A 17,836-nucleotide genomic window follows, 5' to 3' on the forward strand; every position below is an offset into this window, starting at 1 on the left:
GAGCTTATACAACACATAAGATGACTGTGCATTGGCAAGTCCCCAAAAAACAGACTGAACGGGTACCAGCGGCTCGGGGGGGAAAACTTGCTGCTGAAGTCCTGTTTACAAATATTAGGCTAATATCTGCGGTAATTAAACTGCGACACAGCTTTTGTAAATAAGGTAACCGGAATATGCCGTGAGACGGTTAATACCGGTGTAAGATAGCTATTATTTAAAGGTCCACACATTATCGGGAGAACAGCAATTAGAATAAACAAAAACAATTAGCCTCAGAGAAAAAATTACTATCTATATGTTTTGTTTAACTCAAACCAACACTTATTAGTAAGTTTAGCGTCATTTACACCTGTCTGGGTGAAAAATAGGAGGGAAGGTATAAACTACAGGCTACCTCACATTAAAAGGTGGGCTCTTAACTTACCACATAAATAATGACTGTAGTCCAACTAAGTTTCATGAGACACCTCCGTCCTCCAGCCTGGAGACCGATCGGTTCATCTACACTGATGGACTAATTACCCCACGCGACTCTCTCACCCCCGCGTCCTCGCGGTGATGAACTAACTTACCTGGTGTTGTCAGCGAAGCAGCGGTCGGATCCTGTTCACCAAGCAGTCCGATCTCCCCCTGATGTGCACCCTGTATGCAACTAGCAGCTACACACAATTGAAATGCAGGCATGTATCTGGGCTTTGGTATGCACCACAGGCACAGTGCTGCCTCTACACTGGGGCCCCTCCTAAACCGAGCAGACCTGACCGCTGCTGCTCCCGCCTACGATGGACTGTGCTCACATAGAAACTCACCGAGCAGATCAATACACCACAGTCACACTGTGTGGGATGACTCACCTGAGGAGAAATATAGGTTGTGTGCGCTGATGTCTGTCACTATATCTTTATTCTCATGAATAAACACACTAATAAACATTTTATCAGGACTTTGGGCTGTGGTGGGCGCTTTTTATAATCTACCCCACAAATATCTATGCATTGCACACACCCACTAGATGCAGGCTGCAGACAATTGGGCTCTCACTTTGCGGTTTTTCTCTCCCCCTCTCCATCATTGGATAGAAGAAACCAACCCCCCAATTTGCTGCAAACCAATGACATGCATTAAAGAGTGATGGATATTGCAACTGTTGCTTGCCCACATTACAAGTAACTTCCAAAATAACTTGGTATTGTCACTGCTAAACATTTTGGCGCCTTCTGATGTCTCGCAGGTCTTCACGCCTTGACAAAATATCAAAAAGAAAAAAGTCAAATCATCCAAACATGTAAACGTATTCATTTAAAGAAAGTCCTTTAGATTTATCCTATTTTCACGTCATAGGACCAGTGTGTAAGATTTAGGGGGATATATCGGCAGAAATGGAATATAATATTCATTAATATGTTTTAATTAGTGTATAATAACCTGAAAATACGAATCATTGTTTTCGTTACCTTAATACGTCCATGATCTTACAGAGGGAGCGGGTCCTCTTCCACGGAGCCCGCCATTTCTACAGTAGCCTGACTTTTAGTCCAGAACGGACAAACCAAAAACTGGCTCTAGAAAGGTATTTTTGCGAGTTTCGCGACCACCGTAGGTTCTCCTACACGCTTGGAAGATGAAGATGAATATTCAATTGGTTGCAATCTGCACCCTCACCGCTAGATGCCACTAAACACACTGGTCCTTTGAGTCACCATTCCCATTCCCCTGCTGTAAACTAAACACCACCCTCTTGTGTCTGAAAGCAACAACAGCAGCATTTTAACTCAATCACCCTACAACAAACACAAGCTTTTGTTTTACAGTGGCATTTTATTACAAATGGAAAAATGTTAGAGGGACAAGAAAAGTATGTTTTCTGTAATTAAATAGTTGTATGCTCCCATACTAAATGCTGGGAAACATGCTGTTGTCATAATCAAGTTTAACATCAAAAACAGGAGAGGCTTTGTATGTTGTGGTTATGTACAGTCTATTAATGGTGGAGGCTTCAGCGTCCTCCCCTCCAGGCTGCTCCACCCCTCTTCTTCCCTCCTCCTCCTCCTCCTCCTCCTCCTCCTGGTCCTCCTTTCACTTTCTTCCTCACTCCGCTTGCTTGTTCTGTGTCATCCTCGTCTCTGTCTCCTCCTTTGGGCCTTTTCCTTTTCTCACCTTGCTCCTTCATTTCCTGAGGAAGACAAAATTTTGTTTTTCTCACTTAAATTTCATTGGTTGAGCGAGTTTTTCAATATACAATCAATATAATACAAATATCGTGTTACTTTCATAAGGAAAAAAGTGCTACATCAATAGCTTTCCAGGATTAATCCATTATTTCCTGTGATGGGAGGGACAGACTAACAAATTACCTGTGAAAACGGGGGTGTATTCAACACATCCCTGTTATTTTCAGAATTTTGAACTCACCCAACCTAATAGAGACTGCTGGTTCTAACTGTACTCAACGTTTACTGAGCGCTTACTGAACATACTGAATGTTTACTGAATCAGTGTTTCTCCTATAATTATAACAACGAGAACCCCCGCCAGGCCAAAAAAATATTTTGTAATGCCAAAAATAACACCAAATATCCTTTCATTTGGAAATCAACAGCGTTTGGGAGCCTCTGTGCAGCGCTGTTCTGAAATGCGAGTTAACCTCTGCATCGTTACCTAGGAAACTATTGGGAGCGCAACTCCGTTAAGGAATACTGAGTAGTATGTTTGCATAGCGGGTGGGAAAGAGTGAGCGGTTAGTAGTAAGTTGTCAGTCAGGCAGTAAATGTACAGCACAGACTCCAGTGTAACAGTTAATAAATGCTAAAAAGTCACATCTGTTGTTTCTCCAAGTGCTGGAAAAGTTTAGGAGGTTAGCTCCAAAGTTAGCAACAATAGGTTAGCCTAATCTGAAGATGCAAAACAGAGAAATAGAGAACGGAGAGATGTGTGGCTGCTGAGTTCACTGTGCACCCCCCAGTTGAAGATTATGTACGATTTCAGTTGACCAAGATTTTCTTTGGTTGACTACAGCCCTACAAGGTTCGAATTGAATTAAAAAAAAAGGAATATAGGCTACCAGTCACAAACTAAAACGAAATTAAATGTATGCAAGATAAGCATAACATGTTAGGACTACAAATCTACTACTGTAGGCCTACATATCATCATTCTTAAGTTTCAAACATGTTGAATTAAAAACATCATCTGACTAAAAACATCTCATATCCCTTTTTCTTGAAGAAGACAGACTTCCGTGTTATGGTTAATATGCCTATTATGATCTGTTATTAGCCAATGTATATAATAGCTTAAGAACCACTACATAAGTTGTTATGGTTGATACAGGCAGGATGGTTAAGTGTACCCTATGCTAAAGGAGATTAGAGAGGAAGCACTGAAGCACCTTTCCTTAGCATTTAGAGAATTCAACCAGCTCTTATCATGGCTGCCATTTAGATATTTCTGGGTCATTTCACTCAGTTAGGAACTTTCCTAAACAAAAAAGACTATTCGTCCGTAGCCTCAGACTTACCAGCCTGGCAAACCTCTGGGCCTCGCTCACTCTCTCCACCAGCATCATCACTTCCTCCTCCTGGGTAGGGAAGGCAGGAAGTTTCTTCCCGATCAGGGTTTCGATTCGCTGGAAAAGCTCCACATCATACCTAAGATAACAGGATGTGTCAGTTTAGTGCAACCAACTTATTTTCACTCATTTACTTAGATCACAAACAGCAACACATTAAAAAAGGGTAGAAGACAAGCAAACTTCTGAGTTTAACATTAATAAAAAAACAACAATTTAATAAGGGAGGCACAACGGGGGAAAAGAAATCGCGTCATTAAAGAGGAAGAGTGGACGCTAGTGAAAATGAACAGGCAGTATTTCTTACTGAGTGACAAAAGTGATGGATTTCCCAGACCGTCCCGCTCTAGCTGTTCGGCCAACTCTGTGGATGTAGTCCTATGAGGGCAGACAGATTGAAAAAAAATCCATGAAACAAATGAAATCATGAAATAAACCTGCAATGAGAACACAAGCACCAAAGTACCTTGGAGTGAGTGGGGATGTCGTAGTTGATAACGCAGTCAACATGAGGAATGTCCAGACCTCTAGATGCCACATCTGTCGCCAGCAGCACCGATCGAGACTTGGACTTGAACTTGTTTAGAGCTCCTAGACGTTTATTCTGACCAACAGAGGGAGGAAGATCCAGAGTGTGAGTACGGCATTAAATAGACAGCAAAAGACACTGCAGCACTGATGGAAACGCTTCCTCAAAATCTTAAATACATAGACCCTCACATACTGTATCAAGCAGAATAGCTCTGCTTTTTCATGTCAGATTTGGCGGGGAAAAATTGTATTGCAGTATGGCACAAAACCAGAGGAGGGTGCTGTTCGTCCAGCCAAAATTGAGCCAAAGCTTTTTGACATTCACAGCACAGCTGAAAAAAGGCTGATGTTTATCCTTGTCAATAAAGCAGCAGTGGAACCTTCTCACATAAAATGTATCTCTATTGTGACTGATGATGGGAAACGTAGGCTACCAATTTCTTCAAACACAGGTTTATCTCCTTATGGTAAACATACTGACGATGATTGAAAATGATATGTTGAGTTTTCTGAATGCTAAACAAGCAAGGACATTTCTCTGCAAAAAACAACATATAAATTACATCATTAACTCACTTAACTATGCACTAAGGCTGCATCAAAGAATCCTGTTATAAAAAATTAAGTATTTTATGGTTCTGTGGTTTATGCTGTAGTGGATGCGGAGGAAAGCTCTGCAACAGTGTTGGTTACTGCACTGTAATGACAAGTCTTGAATGATGTTTTTTGTTTGTTGAGAAGACTCAGCATCTGCAACATTTAACTGTTTAATCAAATATCTGTCAAAAGAGAGAAACTGAGCATGAAAATAGGTGCTTGGGCAAAACTAAGCCTCTTTCATCAAAACATCACAGTTCAGTATAAAACATTATCATCAAGGCTGCTGTCTGATTCTCAGAGCTCAGAGGACACGTTTGTACTTTTTAAAGCCAACTGGAATGTGTTAGTGTGAGAGATGGCCTTGTTGTGTGTTGCTCTGATGCTCTACCTGATTCATCTGGCCATGAAGAGGGATAGCTGTGATGCCCAGGTTCCTTAACAACAGCGCCACCCGCTGTGCATTGTTACACGTGCTGCAGAAAATCATAAACGAGTTCCCGGCCAGCTCGTTCAGGATGGACACCAGGTAACAGTCCTGCCACAAAAGAAGTGTATTAAAAATTCCAATATACTATTTTTGAATATCATAAAGTCATTTTGATATCCTGGCTACAGAGAAAAGACAGCTTGCAGCATATTACAGCATGAATTGAGAATGTGTGTCTGTGCCCTACCTTGTACTTGGATGGTATGAAGATGTAGTATTGCTGCAGTTTGTCTACTGTAGAGTATTTGGTGGATACTGCACACTTCACAGGATCTTTCAGAGCTGCTCTCTGTAGTTTCTGGACCTGTAGACAAATGAAAGTATATCAGTGCAAGAGAACAAACTGCAGGCTCTACAAGTGGTTTAATGCTCCAGTGTCAACTTAGTTTTCATCAACCAGTAACACACAACTAAACAAGGCTGTAAAGACTGGAGATCACCTGTCAACTAGGTCTGAATAAAAGTGCTTGTCTACCTTTTTGGTCATGGTGGCAGAGAACAAGAAGGTGCGTCTCTCTCTGGGAATCACCTTCAAGATTTTATCCACCTGACAAAAGAAAGAAAACTTGGTCAGAGGAAAAAAGCCTCAAAGTGTCAGAGATTTCATTATTTTTGTTGCAGTATTCCAAATACATTAATATTTCCACTCATGTAATAATAATAATAATAATAATAATAATAATAATAATAATAATAATAATAATAATAATAATAATAAGTCTCCATGTTAAATGCAATGAAGAATTTCTAGAGACCCACCTCAGTCTCAAAGTCCATGTTGAGGATTCTGTCTGCTTCGTCCATGACCAGGAACTTCAGAGCTCGTAGGGAGAAGCCCTTGGTGTTCTCCATGTGGTCTATCAACCGACCAGGTGTGGCTGCAAACACATTTATTTCACTTATTCGTCATCACGCTGATGCTGTAATTATCAGCTCATTAAAAAAAGATATATATATATATAATAAATGGTGTAACAAGGTATTACTGTTCTAATTCCAGAGATTTAAGTACAGTACAACAGTAATAATTTAATATAAAATGAATACATTTGCTTGCTTTGGGTGTGATTGTAGTTTCTCTTAAGGTCTTACCAATAACAATGTGTGGTTTTTTTGCCAACACCAAAGACTGAGACATCATGTCAATTCCTCCAACTATGACAGCTGCAACAGAAATGAGACAGAAAGTGTTAATTACCGAACCAGAAAAAGTCTCCTGCATCATTTGAGACAAGCTAATCTTTAATGGACATACCACACTTAACACCGATGCTGGAGCCCAGGGCCTCAAACTGCTCAGAGATTTGAAATGCCAGCTCTCTGGTGGGGGTGAGGACGAGGGTATGAAGCCTCTGGGGTGAGGCCAGCAGTGACTGGAGGATGGGTAGAGCAAAGGCACCAGTCTTTCCTGAGCCAGTCTCTGCCAAGCCGATAACATCCTTTCCTGCAGTTCAAGAAGAAGGTACAGACACAGACAGACAGAAGCCATAGATATTTAGTGGTGGTGGAAAGTAACTAGATACATCCACTTCAGTGCAGTTTTGAGGATTGTACTTCACTTGAGAACTTTATTTTTATTTTACTTTCTCCTTCTACTCCTGTGCTTTTCAGAGAGATGTGCTTCACTTTTTACTCCACCACACTTATTTGACAGGTGCTGTTACTTTGCTGATAAAGATTTTAAAAACCTACAATAATTACTACAAAGTTCAGGCGCACCAGAAAGCTTTACTGACAGGTGCGTCAGAACTTCAACTGTGAAAAAGCAAAATCTTGCACATTGTCAATCACAAAAAAACTTTAAGTATGTAAAATACAGTGCAAGGTTTATACAGTAAATGAACCAATCCTACAATATACAACATTGTTAGCTCCACCACAGCAAGCTACAACACTGAAACACTGCCTAACGATTAATCCAATAGACCATCAACACAAAATTAACTGCCAACTATTATGATAATCGATTAATTGTTTTAAGTGATATTATAAGAAAAAAATGCCCAAATTCTCTGGTTTCAGATGAATATTTTGTAGTTTCTTTAGTTCTCTATGATAGTAAACCGAATATTTTTGGGTTGTGGACATTGAGGTTGCATCTTGGGCTTTGGGAAACGGCAATCAACATTTTTCACCATTGTATAGACCAAATGACTAAACGATTAATCAAAAATTTAATCAACAATCCAATAAAATAATATACAATCTTGTAATACCAACAGGGGCCAATCTGCACCAGAACTTTTACTTTATAAGAACCTGTTGCTAAACACTTCTGTACTTTTGCTTAAGTAACACATTGAATGCAGGACTTTTACTATTACCACTTTTTCTTAAGTAGTTACTTAAGTAATAGATTTGAATACTTCTTTCACCATTGGCATTTAGAGGAAGCACATTTGATGGGTTGCACAGAAATAACCTGTTGCACTGACCCAAGATCAGTTGACAGGTGTTTACTGTGATCTCTCACCTTGCAGAGCCACCGGTACAGCTTCTATCTGAATCTTTGTTGGACTCTTCCATCCAAGCTGATCACAAGCCTCACAGAGAACCTCAGTGACACCCTGCAAACAGCAAAGAAACCAGGCAGAGACCTTTGTAAGATGCGGATAATGTTGTACCACCAATTTATAAACATTCACTAAACTTTGTCAGATAACAGGAATATTTCCTTCGATAAAAATACTGTTTACATAGGATACTAGCTTACTTTAGCTAACTCGAACTGCTAAGATGCCGCTTGTTTATGGTGCTAAAACAACGTCTTTTATGAGACAAACCTACCAAATCTTTGAAGGTCTTCACTGCCTCATCATTTTCGCCGCTATTATCGTTGCTGTTATCATCATTACTACTCGAGCCTTCGAGTGTTTTATCTGTATTTAGCTTCGGGCTTTCCTTACAGTCGTCCGCCATGCTTTTCGCCCCAACGTGAACGTGTGGTCAGCTCCACACTGCGCAGATGCGGAAAATCCACGCTTAAGCGGCAGTGCATGATGGGAATTTGTGTTTTTTGATCTGTCCTTTCGCGTCTTGTCTTGTGTCTCGATCGATGAACCACGAGATATTTGATGACATGACGCCTATCTTAAAAGATGATGGATAATCAATAAAGTTATAAAACCTTAAAACATGTAGTTTCGAGGAAAAATACATTTGTGAGAATTTTAATTTCTCATTGATGGGATTTAGGTAAGATTTCTCAGATATAAAGCATCCAGAAATTAATTATTTTGTTAATAATCATTTTATGGGTGTGTTGCTTATATTGTCTTGCTATTATTAAATCACACTGAGACATGAGGTAAAAACGGGTCTTGAAATATTTATTTAGCTGCAGATCTAACAGTTTCAGACATGTATTTTGTCAATGGTTGACAAACATTCACATCATTGTTTGGATGTCCAACATGTTTAGGAGATCATCAATAAAATAAACAGTAATACAATCATACAAAATGCTTTTTCAGGTCATGACAAATGACAAACAGCTGGCTGGAGAAAAATACAGTTGTAGGAAAAGAAATAATATACTGAAGAACAAAAAGCACTTGTAAGTCTCTGGTGCAGAGCATAGTGTTCTCTTTATGAGTTGCCTAGTGGAATATTAACCAATTGAAATGTTTCCAATTACATATATAATCAGACATTTACATCCAATTAACGTTGTCTTTGATACAACAAATAATAGTCCAGGTTAAACAACGATGAGACCAGTACTAGGAAATTAGCAGCCTTTGCTTGGTTTAAAAAGAGAAATTGGCTGTTTGCCTTGAAGAAAGCTACCTCTATTACTCTGCACAGAAAACACAAAACAAAAACAAATGCATTCCTTTTGTTCACTGAACATTACCCCCAATACCCTCGGGTCTCAGAGGAGTCCCTCCATCTCCCTCATAAAGGCTTCATACACCTGGTCTTTAGTCTTCATGTTGGGCTGAGGCACAGCACCCATCTGGGCTGGGTTCGCCAAACCCATCTGAGCAGCGGCTGCCTGCTGTTTCTGCCCAATGCCACCTCCAATGCCTTCATCTCCCCTCCTTCCTCCAGCACCACCCCCAACTTTCTCCATAGGCCCAGCTGCTGCTCCGGGCATTACTCCGCTCTTGTCCCTACGCACCCTCAGTGCCGTGGGCACAAAGCGGGTGACCTCCGCCTTGGGATTGATAATCTGAGGTTTGGCAGAGATGGTGGCCCCACCAGAGGCTGCACCCGCTGCCAGGTTGCCTGCTGCAGCAGCGACAGAGGTAATGTTGGCTCGTTTTTCGATGGTAGCTGCGTGGTGGTGGCTGGGGGGGTTGCTGCCAGGGTTGGTGCCTGCGGAGGCTGCAGCAGTCCCTGGGGGAGGGGGCATCTGCATGACACCTGGTCGCATGGGCATAGCAGGTGGTGGCATGTTGCTCTGTGAACCATCCTGGCCAGATCCTGAGCCTTTTTGCCGCTGGACAATGTTGGGAGGAGCACTGAGCACGTTGGAGTTGAGAGGGGGAGGAAAGAGGGAGAGTGGTGGGGCAAGTGGACGTGGAGGCCCTCCTGCTCTTGGGGGAGGAGGTGGGATACCTGTAATAAGACAGATGTATGGATGTATGAGGAATTCCTCTTTGCCACTCCAGAGTTGAGCTTTTTCCATAAGTTAAAACATAAATTATGCTTTCATATATATGATGATATGTCAATATTGCACATATGTGCATGCACACACACAAATGAGTGCCTTTACACTGCACACATATGCTTACCTGGTGGTGCTGGGGGTGGTAGTCTGGGAGGGGGTCCGCGAGGTGGAGGGCCTGGTGGAAGGCCAGGAGGAGGGCCTGGTGGAGGGCCAGGGGGCCGGCCTGGTGGAGGTCCAGGAGGCAGAAGACGAGGCATTGGACCCCTCAGGCCTCCAGGTATACCAGGAGGCCTCAAGAATGGAGGAGCACCTGACAATAACAGAATATATCATCTAAATGACGTACAGTGTATCCATTTACATATGGAGAATTAGTACCAGTAGCACATCTTAAAACAACAGGTTCAGAGTTTTATTCTAGTATCCAGTTCAGAGTTGGAATGAAGAATTCTTGCTAAAAATGTTGTAACTAACCTGGCGGTGGGCCAGGAGGCGGGCCAGAGGGTGGACCAGGAGGCCTCATTGGAGGAGCTGGGGGTGGACCCAGTGGTGGAGGCCCAGCCATTGGCGGACCTTGTAAGTGTGGAGGCCCTTGCTGTCCAACTGGCCCACCAGGAGGGGGTGGACGCAGGTGGGATTGGTTGTCACCTGGCGGTCCCCTGTCCTCGATGTCCGAGCTGTCTGATTCATCTGTGTATTCCTCCTCTACCTCTTCTTCTTCCTCCTCTTCAGGAATAGACTGACCTGAAGACAAAAGATAATAATATACCACGTCATTAGAAATTTAAAAAAAAGGTGTACTAGCTTAGGAAGTTTTAACAATGACACTGGTAAACTCTAGTACCTGCCATCCTTAACATCATGGCCTGCAGTGGGGTAATGGCCTTAGTCTTCTTCACCAACCTCTTTTTCTTCCTCTTTCCTTCACGGGGGGCCTCTGCAGGGATGTCTGCGAAACGCACACTGCGACCTAAAGAAGTTAAGACATTAACACATTTTTCTATGATAACCAACTGATGGGAATTAACAAGCTAGTTTTCTAAAACTGTAACTGTGATAATACTGCAATTTTCCTCTATTTTACCTAAAAAACATAACATTTCTGCAAAATAAAAGAACAGAAATCACCAGCATGCATATATAAAATTAAGGAAGCTGTTATAAGTCAAGTCAAGACAATTCTAAAACACTCACTAGCATGTCTTTCACCTCTATCTCTGTCGTCCTCTCTTTCCCTCTCATCGTCCTGCCTGTCCACACTCATTCTCTGGTCACCGTCTCCCCCTTCATCTCTCTCTTCTTCACTGTCCTCCTCAGACTCGCTGTCATCGTCATCCACATCATCTCGATCTCTGTCACTCTCACTGCCACTGTCCCGGTCTCTTCCCAACTCCATTGAAGGGTCCTTTTCTAAACCAGGAATGGAGGGCTCTGTAAAAAAAAAAAAAAAAGTTAGGGCAACACAGAAATGTGAGCAGAAACAGTTATGAAAGCAAAGCACTATTATCATCAAAAGCAAAATACTCATCCAAAATCCCTGAACTCCTGCTCCCACAAAAATCACTTGAATGAATTTAGAAATGTAGTCATTGAGGGAACAGTGTGTGCTTTACCTGCATCCGTGCCATACGCTCGTCGAGCAGGAATGCCGTACAGTGCCAAGACCTGTGGTGGCGGGGGCCCAGGTGGGGGACCAGGGGGTTTCTTTCCAGGAGGTAAACGTGGGACACCTGGCACTGTTGCCAACACTGGTCCGGACGATGACGATAGAGATCCTTTACTGTGAGAAACAGGGAAACAGCCAAAGGAGAGAGATGATGAATGAATGGATGCATTGTCATACAACAAAGAGTGCCCGGCCATCATTGGCTTACAAGACAACAACAAACGTCTAATAAAAGCATCAGTACTTACTTTCTACACATTATCTGCGTTACAAACCTATTTTGGGTGTTAGGTTATTTAAATTGTAGCCCATAATTTAGCTTCCTTTATTGTGGCTTTGCAAAGCAATTGCAGAGTTTTCTTGGAACAGACAAATGATTGATAGTTGACTTAATCGTACAGGGAAATAATGCCAAAGTTGAAATAAAACACTTAATTACCTCAGTGGCACAGTCAAATTCAGCAGCATCATATACTGAGTTAAACTACAGAAGCCTTTCACATACAAAGGTTAATGCCTACCCAAAAGAGGAGCTCTTCTTCAGTATGGAGGGAGGCTGAGCCCCTGGTAGCGGGATGTCTTGGATGTGGATATTGGAGGGGGCGTGAGGCATATCTGGTAAAGGGATACTATCAACCTCCACAGACTCTGCATTCTGAAAAAGGAAGACATAACATACATGATCACAGAGTCACCAAAAAGCCTAAGCAAAGTAAAGCAACTAGAATATGAAGTGTTGAAGCTCAACATGCTGTGTACAGATTTCATCAAAAGACACATGTTGGATGTTGGTCCTTCCCAGTACATAATTTCCTGAATTTTATGCAAATGCTTCAACCCCATTTGGATTAATATTAATCAAAACCTTTGATGTTTAAGTTCTATTCACCAGGGATAAATGTTACATTTCTACAAACCCTTGACTAGAAATACAGTAAATAAAAAATACACACAGAACAATCACACACAAACACACCTTGACTGAGTCAAAATAGAGAGCCAGCTGCCCACGTTTGGTCTCATAGTCCAATTCCAGTTTGCGAAGCTCCTTGTAGGTGTCAGGATTCTCCCTCTCATACAGACGGACAATGCGTTCAAATGTCTCACGTAGCTTCTTCCTCTTGTCCCTCAACACCTTCTCATTCAGCAAAGGCTGCTGTACTGGGTTGAACTCTATTGCAGATGTTACAGAAGAGCCAGCAAATTATTTGTGAAATTCAGAATATTGTGAATCTTGGTTATAGATTAATGAATGTTGAAATGGTCCTTAAATCTTGGAAACAAATTATGCAATGCACTTTAATAACAATACAACTCTTATCTTTTTACAGTAAGACAACTAAGGGCAGACACATTCACAGACCTATTTTAAACTGCACAAATGCCAGTTCAATAGCAACATACAAATTCAGCCTCCTCACCCATCTCATCCAGCTTCTCCATGTCTCTGATGATCTGTCTGGGGTCCTTCATCTTCAGCACTGCTGCTCTCACCATCATTCTCTGCTTCTTGTTCTAGTGGGAGTATTCACAAATGAGGGGAGATGTTATCAACACAATAAAATTACTTTTATTTTTAAGATGACAGAGTACATTTAAAGTGACTCTTATGCCTCAAGACAATGAGTACCTTTTTCAACTCTCTTTTCCTGGCCTCCTTTCCTGTAAAGAAGGTGGACAACAAGTTCATATTTGTTATCTTTCTGACATTTGACAGCAATAGATAACCATCTTCTCAGGTGTTAACTAGCATGTCAGTGTCAGGGGAACCAGATGTAGGTTATGATCGATACTTACTGGCCTGGTCGGTGGGGTTCATAAACTTCCCACTCTTGGTGGAGGAGGTTGAACGTCGCCCCATCGTGCCGGTGCGTCTCCTTCACCCTGCCAAGTATCAAAACAACAATGATGACTGAAAACTTATGCACATCTGCAAATAAGTTAACTTTACCTAACTTTAGACACCGATAACAACACTATAGTTGCCTCTTGGTGTATAGAATTGACATTTTGGTATTGGTACAACTGTAGCTATCTGGGAATACAGCGTTGATTATGGAAAAAAAAACACTGCATGCTCTATGGACGGTTTAGCTACAGTTAACAAGTTAGTTGACACCCAAGACACGACTATTACACGAACTAAATCAATATAAAAAGATAAGGTGCAAAACAGAGCGTAATGAAACACTGCTGAGGTTTTAATAGGCTGGCAAACATTATGAAGCCAGATAAATCAACTGTGATACAAAGCTAACTGTTAGCTGGTCATGCAGCATTTGACCGGCAAGCTATGCTAGGGCCGCGTTAGCCTGGACAGCAACACAAAACTTGACTTTACCTTTTATTCAAGTAAAACCTGCAGAGCACAGCGCCCTACGCACGCAGCTCTGTGCGCCAAATGTAACGTAATACGTATAGTTTAATCTCTGGAAAAGAAAAAGCAAGGCCGTCGGGACTGAATCGTTAGCCGTTCGCCATGTTTACTGCCGCGAGACCGAGCGGAAGAGGCGAATTTGACGTCATCAAAACAAGTTAGTGGTGATACGCTGGAAGCGGTCCTCCTTTTTTAAAATAATAAAAACATTTTGCTACTTTAGGTTTTGATTATTTACATATGCATTACTAAAGACTTATGATATGTATATTATAATTATGGTGTGATGTTTTGCCTCAAGAGCATGTATAATCATTTGTCTACACTGCTGCCTGTTGGACACAGTGCGTTACTACACGCTCCGTAGGTGTAGCTACTCACTGCGACCACTAAAGGGCACGAGCGTTCATTGTTCATTTTAATTGTGTGACACAAGTTTTCGGAAAGTGGTTTTATATAGGACATGTTAGTTGATATTACATAGTATGAGCTTTACTGAACAAATATCAGGGATGACAACTGTGAATTAATTCCATTTTAATTTGATTCACTGTTTCATCTTCAAGAATAGGTTCACAATTTTTCAGGTCTGTCTTAAAACAACAACCCATATGAACACTGAAAGAGGTTTTGCTGTAATCATTCCTCCCATTCATACTGGCTATTAAAAGATTCCTTTCAAATGTGCTTTCACTGTAAGTGATGGAGACCAAAATCCACAGTATGTCCACAGTCATTTTGTGCAAAAATGCATTTAAAAGTTTATCTGAAGCTTTTATGAAGCTTCAGCAGTCTGAGTAAGTCATACCAAGTGGATATCTGACACATTTACAGTCTTTTTAGCATCAAATTTCGTCTTTGTGTTTCCTCTGACAGTGTTTCCCTGTTGAGCTGCAGTGGAAGTATAGTACAGACGTTGTCACTAAAGACTGTAACATTGAAAGATATCTGCTTGATTTGGACAGCTGAAGCTTCATATTAGCTTCAGATAAACTTTTAATACATGTTTTGCACAGAAGGAGGTTTGTGGAAGGAATATGGCAAGAAAAGCCCATTTAAATGTTCATTTGGGCACCTGACTGTTGTTTTAAGACAGACTTGAAAAATTGTCAACCTGCCCTTTAAGATCTGCATCTAATCCTCCTTTATAATGTAATACTAAATGTTGGCCAACTGATTTCGCCATTTTGACTCTCAAACCGACTGATAATTGCTGAATGGAATTAGTACAGTATTGTATTGTTGTATACAACCGGTACAGGTCTGAATGCTCATCCCCTACATTGAGGGGATCTGGTGGCTCTGTTATATTGTGCGGGGCATTTTGCTGGCATGGTTTGGGTCCACTTCTCCCTTTAGGGGGAAGGATCACTCAAAATTCACTCTGTATTAAAAAACATCTTTGTGTGAGAAAAAAAGGCCACATTTCCTTGTTCCTTGTGAGAAAGCCCAGTCGAACAGGTTTGACACAGGTTACACAGAAATGACTCATCTATGATTAGAAATGATATGGCAATTGTTATAATTGTTGTTATTTGTTATGTTTATCACTTGTTCACTTTGAGCATCTTGACTTATAATTGCTTATAATTATCACCTACATTGTGACCAGATTTTGAGGGTATCTTCTAATGGTTGTTATGAACAAGAGGAATGATTACAGCGAGCAAAATATGTTTCAATGTTCATAGGGGCATCTGACTTTTTATTTTAAGACAGACTTGAAAAATTGTGAATGTATCCTTTAAGTTGAGAGAGAAAAATGCATGCATCTGAATGAGAAATGACAATGAGAAAAAGTAACATGGATGCACTCAAGATGACATTCGAGAAATCATCACAACAGACACAAATCTTTTACTTGTTGTCTAAGTGCTTTATTGTTCATAGATATTTTCAAAGCTAAATGTAAGAGTAGATGAAAGAGTAGTGAAAATGTAAACAGCGACTGACACACACGCACATTTGATTAAAATCACACTGAGGCCTGAATAAACTGTCAGATCCTCTGACATCAAATAACAATAACGCTCTGACAAGATAAAGGTGCTCTGTGACGGCTTTGCAGCAAGTGTTTACATAAGCACAGTGTAAAAAGTGCAGCAATAATACAATTCTCACAGCAGTAAATAAGTACAAACTCTTAACTTAATAGGCTACATTATTCTCTTGTTTAAGGGTTTTCTCTATGGACTTCTAACAAGCTGCTACTGTAATTAGCTGGATCCAATTTCATCAGAATCCATTCAAAAAGTCAACTATCTATTGTTCATCGGACACCAGAATGTTTAATGATGGTGAGCAGCAGTTATGTACAACAGTCTTGATGTGGTTATGTTTTACTAAGGCTGCAGATGCATTGGTTTTGCGTAAACATAGGTACCCTTCTGGCCCCATCTTGGAGTCCAGCCACCTGCTGGGAGCTGGTCCTGCATCACCTCATCCACCTCCTCTTCATCACTGGATGCTGCCAAATCATCCTCCTCTGAGCTGTTCTTTTCAGTGCTGTCTCCCCTTTGGCGAGGTATCTCCTCAGCCACTTCCTCATTGCTCGTGTGGCAGAGCTTGCAGACTCTCAACCGCTTAGTGGGGTGAATGTGTCCTATCACTGCTCGGTGTTTGGAGCATGAATTGCAGACCAAGAAGCCACATTTACGGCAGTGGTGTCGACGGTTGGTTGCAGTGAACTTGTGTAAGCAGCGCATGCATTTGTAGGAGGCGCGGTCTGGGATCCAGGAAACAGCAAAGGTAGACCCTGGTTGGCGGCTGCTACACTGCAGCAGGTTGGACCGACATTCTTCAATGTGCTCCATCCAGGCCTGCTTAACCTCCAGTGAAGGAGCGGCCACAAAGAAAGACTTGCATGGTGTACGTATCAGCCATTGGTTCTTAAATACTACACCATCTTCCATGTCCTCCAGCTGGATGTTCTCTGAAATGACAGTGAAGATGACATATTGATGTTAAACATAACAAAGATACTTTTCAACGAGCTTGTCCTCCAAGAAAAAGTTACTCACTGATGAATTAACTCACTCTAATTATCCCTTAGCACTCTTTTCTACCTATGATTTATTATGACCAGTTGCCTGGCACATTCAAAACTTCACATTTCTACATAAGAAGACAAAAGGCATAAAATAGAGTTGAAGGCAGTTATATCATCATCATATACATCATTGGAAGTAATAAGCTCACACAGTTTAGCGTATTCTCTGATATGCTCCATGATGATTTAGCCATACAGATAATGTTGGTTTTATGGGCTGAGGTTTTGAGATATCCACCTCTGAAACTACTGCCAGCACATTAAAACAATGGAGGTGATAGTAATTTCATTTATGGTGATAAAGCATTGGAATTTTTACATTTAAAAAAAATCAACTGGCTTTTTTAGCTTTTTGTTTCAATCTTCTTCATGTTTCCCTGTTAATGTTAAAGCACTCTAAACTCAGCTAAAAATGAAAGCTTCAGTTTGATTATTATCTTTCCCTTCAGGGGACGTATTCTGCCTCATTAGATCAAGTTGGTTAGCCACATGCAGGAGAAGCAGATGAGTTGCTCACCTAGAGGGATAATCTTCTGATTTTTATGCCAGCGACCGCTGAGGATGATGCTGCCGTACATCAGAACATCACTGAAGAGGAAGAAGGCCTTAGGCTGTGTTTTCCGATGACCCTGCTTCGTCAGATGGCCCTCTCCTATCAGAATCCGACCCGGCTGGGACAGAGAACTCCCTGAAGGACCAAATGAGTTTTCCACTGCCTGAATACGGTCATGGTTGTCCTTATCAAATGTTAGCAGGTCCATCCTGCTGGCTAAATATCTGTGGCAGCACTGAGATCATAAATGTGTCTGCAGCAGGAGCCACAGGGAAGTCTTTTAATGCTTTGATTCCAGGTGATGCCCGTGGGACTTTCCAGATTTAGAGTTTAGACAAACATGTCATACAAGAAGGAGGGAGAGGTGTGGGGCCGGATGTTGAA

At 41.3% G+C, this 17,836-nt stretch overlaps 4 protein-coding genes across 9 annotated transcripts in view; all 4 read right to left on the minus strand.

The window, feature by feature from the left end:
• Positions 1 to 1,620, minus strand: part of LOC121883559 (myosin-10) — a 59,507-nt gene extending 57,887 nt beyond the window's left edge. For 2 of the 5 annotated variants that reach the window (XM_042391868.1, XM_042391864.1), the window contains exon 1: positions 576 to 835. The gene's annotated coding sequence lies outside the window, so the exon portion shown is untranslated. Of the gene's footprint in view, positions 1 to 427; positions 836 to 857; positions 1,376 to 1,457 lie in introns of those variants that run through there. The other 3 variants (XM_042391866.1, XM_042391867.1, XM_042391865.1) reach the window with 3 other exon arrangements.
• Positions 1,621 to 1,801: 181 nt separating this feature from the next.
• ddx47 (DEAD (Asp-Glu-Ala-Asp) box polypeptide 47) lies at positions 1,802 to 8,157 on the minus strand. The gene is made up of 12 exons (XM_042391869.1): positions 7,977 to 8,157; positions 7,663 to 7,756; positions 6,445 to 6,633; positions 6,282 to 6,353; positions 5,949 to 6,067; positions 5,665 to 5,736; positions 5,377 to 5,493; positions 5,091 to 5,237; positions 4,038 to 4,175; positions 3,879 to 3,949; positions 3,521 to 3,650; positions 1,802 to 2,176 (listed from the first exon to the last, which is right to left on the minus strand). Exons 1-12 carry the CDS (start codon positions 8,106 to 8,108, stop codon positions 2,000 to 2,002), a joined length of 1,458 nt encoding a protein of 485 aa, XP_042247803.1. The 5' UTR covers positions 8,109 to 8,157; the 3' UTR covers positions 1,802 to 1,999.
• A 340-nt stretch (positions 8,158 to 8,497) lies between these two features.
• Positions 8,498 to 14,079, minus strand: LOC121883985 (WW domain-binding protein 11). 2 transcript variants are annotated; one of them, XM_042392453.1, is made up of 12 exons: positions 13,815 to 14,079; positions 13,271 to 13,357; positions 13,104 to 13,135; positions 12,895 to 12,988; positions 12,450 to 12,646; positions 11,995 to 12,128; positions 11,421 to 11,587; positions 11,017 to 11,238; positions 10,652 to 10,777; positions 10,282 to 10,551; positions 9,932 to 10,117; positions 8,498 to 9,752 (listed from the first exon to the last, which is right to left on the minus strand). In XM_042392453.1, exons 2-12 carry the CDS (start codon positions 13,332 to 13,334, stop codon positions 9,064 to 9,066), a joined length of 2,181 nt encoding a protein of 726 aa, XP_042248387.1. In that variant the 5' UTR covers positions 13,335 to 13,357; positions 13,815 to 14,079; the 3' UTR covers positions 8,498 to 9,063. The 2 variants fall into 2 exon arrangements, with proteins under 2 accessions (XP_042248387.1, XP_042248386.1); XM_042392452.1 differs by having other exon boundaries at positions 11,002 to 11,238.
• A 2,113-nt stretch (positions 14,080 to 16,192) lies between these two features.
• LOC121883872 (pleckstrin homology domain-containing family F member 2-like) lies at positions 16,193 to 17,660 on the minus strand. Its single transcript, XM_042392336.1, has 2 exons — positions 17,417 to 17,660; positions 16,193 to 16,782 (listed from the first exon to the last, which is right to left on the minus strand). The coding sequence occupies exons 1-2, from the start codon at positions 17,658 to 17,660 to the stop codon at positions 16,193 to 16,195; spliced, it is 834 nt and encodes a 277-aa protein (XP_042248270.1).
• Between the last annotated feature and the right edge of the window lie 176 nt (positions 17,661 to 17,836).

Source organism: Thunnus maccoyii, chromosome 18 (genome assembly GCF_910596095.1).
Source record: "Thunnus maccoyii chromosome 18, fThuMac1.1, whole genome shotgun sequence".
In the NCBI taxonomy this organism is placed as follows: domain Eukaryota; kingdom Metazoa; phylum Chordata; class Actinopteri; order Scombriformes; family Scombridae; genus Thunnus; species Thunnus maccoyii.